General features: G+C 40.5%; 1 protein-coding gene across 3 annotated transcripts in view; it reads left to right on the top strand.

Annotated features, from left to right (window-relative positions):
- The first annotated feature begins 18 nt into the window (after window positions 1-18).
- The window catches only part of si:ch211-272n13.3 (ankyrin repeat domain-containing protein 26), a 31,055-nt gene continuing 21,259 nt past the window's right edge, over window positions 19-9,814 (top strand). For 2 of the 3 annotated variants that reach the window (XM_053640798.1, XM_053640796.1), the window contains exons 1-16: window positions 19-194; window positions 681-981; window positions 2,452-2,566; window positions 2,780-2,953; window positions 3,340-3,446; window positions 3,567-3,704; window positions 3,825-3,973; window positions 4,245-4,271; window positions 5,373-5,409; window positions 5,504-5,588; window positions 6,423-6,483; window positions 6,562-6,752; window positions 8,494-8,623; window positions 8,717-8,778; window positions 8,946-9,045; window positions 9,389-9,478. In XM_053640798.1, the coding sequence (XP_053496773.1) occupies window positions 782-981; window positions 2,452-2,566; window positions 2,780-2,953; window positions 3,340-3,446; window positions 3,567-3,704; window positions 3,825-3,973; window positions 4,245-4,271; window positions 5,373-5,409; window positions 5,504-5,588; window positions 6,423-6,483; window positions 6,562-6,752; window positions 8,494-8,623; window positions 8,717-8,778; window positions 8,946-9,045; window positions 9,389-9,478 (1,666 nt within the window). In that variant the 5' untranslated portion in view covers window positions 19-194; window positions 681-781. The remainder of the gene's footprint in view (window positions 195-680; window positions 982-2,451; window positions 2,567-2,779; window positions 2,954-3,339; window positions 3,447-3,566; window positions 3,705-3,824; window positions 3,974-4,244; window positions 4,272-5,372; window positions 5,410-5,503; window positions 5,589-6,422; window positions 6,484-6,561; window positions 6,753-8,493; window positions 8,624-8,716; window positions 8,779-8,945; window positions 9,046-9,388; window positions 9,479-9,814) is intronic. The other variant, XM_053640797.1, reaches the window with a different exon arrangement.

The raw sequence follows: 9,814 nt of genomic DNA, 5'->3' as shown, positions 1-9,814 counted from the left end.
GAGCTAGCCTAGCGTGGATTCAGCGTCCTCTTGGTAATCGGCTAGCTGGCTAGCTAAACTGGGGGAATTTCAGTTCTGCGCTCCTGGTTAGCTAGTTAATATTCAAACTTAATACATTTAGCTCTGTATATTTATTTGATGTGTGAGACTGATGTGTAATGAAGACCCTCCTAGTTTACCTGTTGATTAGTAAGGTGAGTTAAGTTAAGAGCTGGTCGGTTGGCCAGTAATGTTAGCTAGCTAACACTGTAGAACTAGCTCTGAAAACTAGGATGAATTTAAATATTATCTAACAAGCAGATTGAACCAGTGAACAAAACGAGTAGTTATCCAGCTAAATATCCAGGGACGTAAGTTATTTGTTTACGTCCGAATTGTAACGTTGACGTGTGCAGCTGGTTGGTTAATTAGCTTGCTGTATTGTCATGTAACGTTACTTATTGCTTGGCTGATTGATTGACCTCTGATACCCTGTGATGCTATTTTATTTATCTCGAATATTAACTTAGACAAGAAGAGCTTTTCTTTCCATTAACGTCATATCTCATATAGAACCGGTGGACTTTGAGACTAGACTGACTCCTTGAAATCCTCCTCACTTGCATCTCTGCTCATTGATGCATTTTGTCCTTGGGCTCTAAAAGGCTTAAAGTGAATCCTCTTACACATTTTATTTTTAGTAAGATAACGGGAAGACGCGATGAGCCAGTGCCTGCACATGAGCCTGAGGTAAACCTGTAACAGGAATGAAGTATTGCTCCTGTGGACTGCACCGCTGAAGATGAAGAAAATTTTCCATTTCACCAAAAGAAGAAAAGGCTCTCCAAGTGCGTCTGAAACAGCCAGTGTGCTTTCTGTTGGCTATGACCTGAAGGAGAAAGACTTGGGCAAGGTGCATAAAGCTGCATTCACTGGAGACGTGGCTAAACTCAAACAACTCACCAAAAAGAACGACTTAAATCAGCTTGATAAAGAGAACAGGTGAGTTGTAGGCATATTACTCATCCCTAACAATGTCATAACAGTACCGTTAATGATTTGATGGTTTCAGGTTACTCAAAAGACAGATAACTATATCCATCCATCCAAACCACTTATGCTACATGGGGCAATCCCAGAGAACTTGGGGCACAAAGCAGGACAGTGTGCCGACCCAGTGTACCTTGGACAGTGTGCCGACCCAGGGCACAATCACACCATATGAACAATTTAGAGATGCCAGTCAGTCTACAACTCACATCTTGTCCTTGGGTTGGTGGAGGAACCTAGAGTAGTAGGAGGTACTCCCAGAAGCACGGGGAGGACATGCAAGCGCTGGCAGGGCAGAGGCGGGATTTGAACTCCCAACCCTGGTGGTGCAAGGCAAACATGCTAACCACTAAGCCACCGTGCCTGTCGACAGATAACTAGACTTCTGATTGGAAGGCTGTGAGTTCAAATACCAGCACTGACAAGCTGCTACTGCTACTACTGGGTCCTTGAGCAAGGCCCTTAACCCTCAACTGCTTAGTTGTATAAATGAGATAAATGTAAGACGCTCTAGATAAGGGCGTCGGCCAAATGCCGTAAATGTAATAAAAAAATTTAATTATAGCAGGAGTAAACGGTTGTTCCATCACCAGACTTTATTTTTTCTGTCTCTTGAATTTAATAAGACAAAAAAATCAACTTGTCATGTCCTGAATACTCTCCAATATTTGACACTCCTTCCATAAATGTTAAATACACTAAAAGGCCAAAAGGATGTGGACACCTGTATGGACTTTGTAACAAAACATACTTAGACACAATAGACTTAGCAGCATTCACTGTAATTCAAATCTGTACTGTATACCTGGAGATCATGCGCTTAGCCTCCTGCTGAATGTCATCCAGCTATACCATGTGAATATTCTCAATTTCACTGGTGAACTCCTGCAGCCTCCCGTTGAACACCTGCACGAGGGAACGCGTGGTCTCTGGTAGTGAACTCCTGGGCCCGAACATGTTCCAGCATTACAATGTCTCTGACTGCACCCCACGCCTCCTTGTCCAACATCAGTGCCTGACCTCACTAATGCTCTTGTGGCTGAATAGTCTGCTACACAAGACCCTGTGAATGAACATTTACAACAGAAACTATAACATACAGTATTAGAATGAGTGCATTATAATATATAAGCCTGTGATTTGAAATACAGTCATGAAATCTGTTAGATCCATGCTGTTATAGAAAACTACCACCGACACCAATCTGATCGAGAATTCAACAGCACATTCAGCATTGGTCTTAACTAGTCTGATCTTTGGTAGTTCTTGCTATCATTTGGAATGAATGTTTCTTATTATTGTTAGCTTTGAGACATGCATAGTTTTGTCTTGTACTATATGTGTATCATTATGCTTTCACAACATGATCAAATTGAGTTGTATGGAAAAGCTGTATTTGTCACTGTGTTTTTGGATCTGCAGAACTGCACTACATATAGCCTGCGTTCATGGACACACAGAAGTGGTTCAGTATTTGGTGGAAAACAAAGTTAAACTCAACCTATGTGACAATCAGAACCGCTCCGCCTTAATGAAGGTATGACCAGATGTTCGCATGTATGTTAACGTTTTCCTAAATGCCAGAGTATCAGTGGCAGTCAGAAAAAATGACTGCTTTGCATCATTGTAACCCAAAGCTAGACGGTTCATTCTGTTTTTCTCCAAGAGCATTAACTTTAAAGAAGAGCACAATCTTTACTCCGTGTGTCTCCTTGAATGTGTTTGTTGGGTGTTCTGTGGGCCTTGGTAGGCTGTGCAGTGCCAGCAGGATCGCTGTGTGTCCATCCTTCTGGAGCATGAGGCAGATCCCAACTTGGTGGATATCAACGGGAACACAGCGTTGCACTTGGCTGCCCGCATCCCCTCGCTGCCTGTGGCACTGAACCTCCTTGAACACGAGGCGAACATCAATGCCCAGAACAAGGTGAAGCCACAACAGGGTTTTCACCAGTCCTTTCCATTTAGCATTCCATTTAGCTTTATCCCTACACCACAGGTGAGGTTTACATTTCTGTTAGTGGATCCTAGTGGCACCATGAAATTGTATCCTCACAAGCCAACAGCTGAAAGAGCGAAGAGAACTGTAGCTGTCTTTCTGATAAGATCACAGCTTTCATTGGATAATATTATGTTATTTATTTTCCCAGTATGCTAGGTGTTTAGGTTTTAGATAGATACATAAAATATGTTTAGGCATTAGATAAATATCTAAATGGATATCGATATATTACATTTTTGTTCACAAATGGAAGTAAATGAAATTAAACTTATTCTGTGGTTTGTTAAACCCTTTGTTTAACGTATTTATAGGAAGGCAATACTCCCTTGATATTGTCAGTGGAAGAAAATCATGCAGAGATGGCTGAATTTTTACTTAAGGAAGGGGCAGATGTTAATCTCCAAAACCAGGAGTGCCGGTAAGGATTCTAGTCCTTAAATTTAAATCTCAAGTAAAATATCGGCTTCTTGACAACCAACAGTTGCTTGTTATCACAAATAATGCACATCATAATTTACACATCTTTTTTGCCAACAAGAACCCCTTTACTGATTGCTGCTTGCAATGGCCAAATCAGTATGGTGCGACTGCTTTTGCAGTACAATGCTGATATCACTGTGAAGGATAATAAAGGATGGTCATCTGACGACTATGCTGTAATGAATGGGCATCATGCGTAAGTGCTCTGTATGCTTATCTGTGTGATTTCAATTTTCAACCACAAAAGTACTACTCTATCTTTCCCTATTTGCAGAAACAGTATAAAGACCTAATGTCTATTGCAAATAATTTTCAGTTGTTCACATCTAATCATTGAGCATGGGACGAAGCGGAAGCCCTTGCAGTCACCCTCCCATCTTGCCTTCAATAAAAATAAGCAGAGTTCATTATTGGGCAGTCCTGAGGCCGGCTTTGCTCTCGGAGGTCCAACTCTAGGGAAAGATGGTGAGTGCTGAACGTCACTCACCCCTGAATTCTGTTAGTGATGAATGTATAGTGCTTTCCGAAGATTCAGTGTTTCATATGATACACATGGTTCAGAATGATTCTTCAGGTTTCATTATTGGCTGTACTGAATGTAACCTTGAGAACTCCTGTTAGATGTCGCGTTACCATATTAAAACATTTCATAACGCTGTGCAATGTTCCATCTGAAGTCCTTTTATTTTCCTCCTATTCATATTGCTTACATTTGCATGTCAATGGATAACTGCAGGAGGAAGTGCAAAAGAAGAAGGGAAAGGTATAACAAGGATGAACAAAACTGCTAATATGCCACAGAGCAGACATAATACTGTTTACCACAAATCAGCTAGTTAATGAAAATATACAGTGGGGTCCAAAAGTCTGAGACCACTTGGAAAGAATTTTGAATATTTTAAAACAAAGAAACTGAAAATGTTCAGTATGTTGATTATTCGATATTCAAGATTGTGCACTGTTTATAGATCACTATTTAAATGTAAGAAAATTTATGTTGGATATATTGACTACTGTGGGGGCATGGTGGCGCATTTAGCAGGTTTGCCTCACGCTTCCAGGGTTGGGGGTTCGATTCCTGCTGCGGCCCTGTGTGTGAGGAGTGTGCATGTTCTCCCCGTGCTGCGGGGGTTTCCTATGGGTACTCCAGTTTCCTCCCCCCAGTCCAAAGACATGCATTGTAGGCTGATTGGCATGTCCAAAAGTATCCGTAGTTTATGAATGGGTGTGTGATTGTGCCCTGCGATGGATTGGCACCCCGTCCAGGGTGTGGGTACACGCCTTATGCCCCATGCCCCCTGGGATAGGCTCCAGGTTCCCTGCGACCCAGTAAGGATAAGTGGTACAGAAAATGGATGGATGGATGTTAACTAACTAGTCTTATCCCTTGCATTAAAGCATGTGTTCAGGAGACACTCTGATGGTTTTGACAATCTTATGGAGTCCATGGAGTTCACGCTGTCTTTAAAGCAAAAGGCCAAATGCTAAGAAATTCTGATTTGGATACGTTTCACTCAAATGATTGCTGATAACATAATAAAAATGTTTGTATTCAATTAAAAAATGCAAAACAGAAGCGTTGTCATTGGTGGTCTCAGACTTTTGGACCCCACTGAATTTGTGTTGTTGAAGATGGTGTGAGTAAGCTAAACTAACGTATAGATATCACCTGAAATTGCTAAGCGATTGATTTAGTTTCATACTAATACAATCCAAATCTTTTGTTCTGACTCTTCTGCCAATTATATCTGTATTGCTTACAAACAAGATTTTAGTAAACCATAAATGTAAATATAGCATCATTAAAATATATGCACAACCTGAATATATGATGTGTAATAAATATGTAAATTGTGGTTTCCAGATACAGAGGACAATTCACATGCAGACTCCATCAGTAGGTAAGAAAATATGCAGAAAAACTAGAATTCTTCAATTGATCAGGCTTGTGTGTGAATATGAGATCATCTTCCTAATAAACAAATCAAATTTTAGAGCATCAAAAAGTGGTCCTGCTGATTCCTGGCCCTCTACAGATGATGATGATGATGACGATGAAGAGCTTGACCTGGGCCCAAAGGTAATTATTAGTACCTTGCAGAGCTTCATATACTGGAGACATTTTCTCCTATATAGATCTTTGTAATGTAAACATTTGTCTTTTTGGTATAGTGTAGCATGATGTACTCTGCAAGTAACAACCTGTTTCTGATCTCATACAGGGTGCTTTCAAAAGCATAAGTGCATCCGGCATAAATGAAAACCAATGATGTAAATCTGTTCTATGTCAGTATCAAGCATATTGCAGGAATAAGCCATGAAGTGTTGGATCACAATGTTAAGTGCAGAGATTCCTCCGAAACTTTGCAGTAAACACTGGCAACTTCTAGCTTGATGGAAAATTTCTTTGCAACGCCAGTTAGTCAATGAAGGACAGCACAGCATCTCCGTCATTTTCATGTGCTGTTAGTCTTTATGCAGTACTGATCAAAAGCATTATAATAGACCAGTTCTGGGAATGCTTGATATATTTAGTCTTAGATTAGATGCTGTTGCATTGTGCCCAGCAATAATTATTCCTTTAAGAGCTCCAAGGAGACTCAAGTTAGCTAAAATCCATGCACAATCGTCATCCCAGTATATTATAACTGGCTGAACACAGCGTTTATGTTTATGGCATTTGGCAGACGGCCTTATCCAGAGTGACTTACATTCATCTCATTTATACAACTGAGCAGTTGAGGGTTAAGGGCCTTGCTCAAGGGCCCACCAGTGACATCTTGGCAGTACTGGGATTTGAACTCATGATCTTCCTATCAGAAGGAAGTATAATTGAAATATCAACTAATTATATTTGAGTTGTACAAAGTTAATAGATTATCATTGCAATAAGATGATACTTGTTCTGTTGTAGAAACCTCAAAAGCTAAACTTGAAGAAACTCATGAGTGCCTCCAAAATCGAGGGGAAAAGATGTAAGTACCACGTCAGATGTTTAGTACATCTTCCTTTAGCTTGTGGCTGTGATTTAACTTGATACCCCTGCCCTGTAGTCGCTGTGGTCCAGGATCCAGATAAATCCTGGAGTGGCACTGAGTCCGAGCCTATCAGCGAGGGCAATGCAGTAGAACCCATGGCTTTCCCTGGTAGCAGTTCCTCCACCCAGCATCCTGTAACCCCTAAACCTATCTCCTTTTCCAACCTTCCCCAGATGACCTCCACCCCCCTCATCAGCTCCCAAAAGGTAATCTCACCAGTCAGTCCCTCAGTGCGGTCTTCTTCTAAATTCTGCTTTTCTATTCTGTATTCCATCCCATCCTTTTGGGGTAGGTGATGTGGCTGAAGTCTCAGAGTTGCTCTGTGGCGGCAAATCAGATGTAGAAGCCAGTGAAAGTTCTAAAGAAGAATCAGAGGAAGGTGAAGACGATGAAGATGACGATGAAGAAGAAGAGGATGACGATGAAGAGGAAGACGATGAAGAGGACGATGAAGAAGATGAAGATGATGAAAGTGAAGAAAGTGATGGTGAAAAGGAACAAGAGGAGGAGACCAGGGTTGTAATAACACAAGAAGGTGATAATGGGGGAGAAGTTCCTGAGATGCCAAAGATCACTGCTGTAGAGGGAAGTGAGGAGTGCGGTGATGTTCAGATGCAGCCTGATGTAAACACAGAAGCTACTGTACAGCCTGAGCCATCAAACACATTGATTGAGAAAAGTGATCACACTAAGGAGCACTTTAGTTTGATGGAGGCAAAAGTCTCAGAAAACAATGATCTTATAGAGAGAGCAGAGTTAGAGGACATTGAGAGACAAAAAATAATGCTTTCAGAGATCACAGATGATGCCATGGAGAAGGCAGTTCCACACACACTAGATATAGAAGATGGCTCTCTTTTAACGGCCATTAGGGTTGAGTCAACATTCTCCGATGAAGAGGAAAATGATTACAGTAACATGGGCACCAGAGGAGCATTTAGAACACCTCTACAAATTTCTGATAAGAATTATGAAGATGATGATGATGAAGATGAAGACACTGAACCCGTCAGAACTGGGAAACACGGTAATGTCGGTGTTTCAAAATTTGCAGAAAATACTCTGGAAGTTGAACCAAATATCGCATCCAAACAAAGTCAGAACGGTGGTACGGTATCTAAGCAACCTCACGAAATAGGTGATGAAAAACATATCACTAATGACATGAAGGCTGATAATACTGTTTCACAAACACTCTCTCAGTCATCCACAAATCAGGGCAACAAAGATGACCTCAATCAAGAAAATGTAAACGACACAACAAAGCCATTAAAATTAACCTTGAACCTTCTGCGACGTAAAGAAGAACCTGAAAGCTCTGAAGACACCTGGGGACCTGGCTCAGATAATGAAAAAGAAGGTTCAGTGGAAGGTGACTCTTCAGACATTGAGCCAGTTAATCTTAAGCTTTATGAGAGGGAAATTATGAGAGCTGAGGACTGGACAGTAATATATCGTGGAGATGATGAGAATTTGCCAGTGTCCATGATCGTTGGTAATGATGATTTAGAAGTTACAGAAAGTCGTATCGGGTTACCTGCGGAAAGTGTTGCTAAGGATGGAGAACTTGTACGTCTTGAAGAAATCCCGCAGACAGTTATTGATGATATTGATGTGACTTCTCATTCTGATAAGGATGATGAAGATGAAGAGGATGGAAATTTAAAGGTACAAGAGCATGTACACCATACTATTGCAGAGCAAGGAACACTGCAGGTACAGGGAAGCCTCACATAGTTTTAGATGGTGTATTTAAGACGTAAAGCCTCTGTTTTGGTGCATTAAGGTGCTGATAATTATTCATTCCTTCCATTCTATGTTCTTCAAATTCTTCATCCAGAAAATACTGTAATCTAAGATTTACGTAATATCATATAATTTATTTGTTGCTTCTTCATTGAATTAAGCTATAATGCTGCATTGCTTTTAAAAAATCTTTGTTCTCAGGAAATCGAGGAAAAGTCATCTTCAGAAGATGAATATGAGGAAGAGGATATGGATGAAGAATGTGATGACATACAAAATGAAAGATCAGATGTTGACAATCTACAAAAGACAGAAACTTCTAAGAAGAGGGGTAAGGTTTCAAATCTTATAGAACCATGTAAAGATTGCATAAGAAATGTGCTTCTCATGTATTTCACGAAGTTGTTTAAACACTGCATTTCAGATTTTTTGTCAGAGTTAGGAATTGAAAAAGAAGATGAAGAGGATTCACCTTGGGACTCAGAGGTTAGTATTTTGGTATTTGCAGGTTTAGCTGCTAAAATTACCGTACTGCTAAGAGTACCGTACAGTCCCATACACAGAACTCATTAAAATGGCAACGTAAGGCATTATCATGATCACTGCAAATTAGTGTTCCTCTTTTCAAGCTGAGTGACACTCTTCTCTCTCAGTCTGGCTCAGACAGCCCGAGCAAAAAGGATCAAAGTGGGCTGAACTCCCCAACCAAGTCACATAAACCCATGTCCAGTATTCGTGAGGAGAGCAGTGAAGGTATGTAAGCTATAGCACTTCTGGCCCTTTTGTGCTTAGAGCTGGAAAAACAGTTTTAAACAGAGCAAGCTTTGCTTCAGTAAGCCATCTCTGCAGCCATTTCATGCCTTAAGAAACATTCAAAGCTTAAAAAAAAGTTTTCATTGTGGTTTGCTGCTTCTGCTTTGTATCGACTGATGCCATTTAAGCATTTCGGTAAGGACTTTACCATTATAAGATTTATAAAGGTATAACGGGTAGCTATTTGTGCAGGAGCATTTTCATTGAAATAAAAATGATACATTTTGTAAAGGACAGTTGAACACACTCTATGATTTTTCTGTAATCGATTCCTTTTTTTTAGCCCTGCATTATATTCCATCTTTCTTAAGAGGATCGAAGCACAGTAGTGTATTCAGGAGTGTTGCTTGGCCTGGAGGTCAGAAGGCAGTGGGTATGCCAATTAAATTGCTGCACGATGTCCCGTTCTTCTCCAGGACTTATAGCCCATAACCCCCTGCTTTCACCATTTCACTTTCACGTTACTTTACTTTCTCATATCTGTTACAGGTCTCAGTCCATAATGGTCCATTTGTGTTTTTGAATATCTGTTGTCAGTGTCTATGTTGAACACGGTGGTCTGTGTGGCTTGCATCCTGATTTACTGTGAAGAGAGAAGGGGATTTACAATGAACCCTCCTATTATGTTGGGATAAAAAGTTACATCCATTATGTTATGGGTCAAAATGACTTCCACAGTTTAAATACACACAAAAACAGCAAAAAACAG

This window comes from Ictalurus furcatus, chromosome 14 (genome assembly GCF_023375685.1).
Source record: "Ictalurus furcatus strain D&B chromosome 14, Billie_1.0, whole genome shotgun sequence".
NCBI lineage: Eukaryota > Metazoa > Chordata > Actinopteri > Siluriformes > Ictaluridae > Ictalurus > Ictalurus furcatus.
Note: the sequence above shows the minus strand (reverse complement) of the source record. Positions and strands in the feature narration are given on the sequence as shown.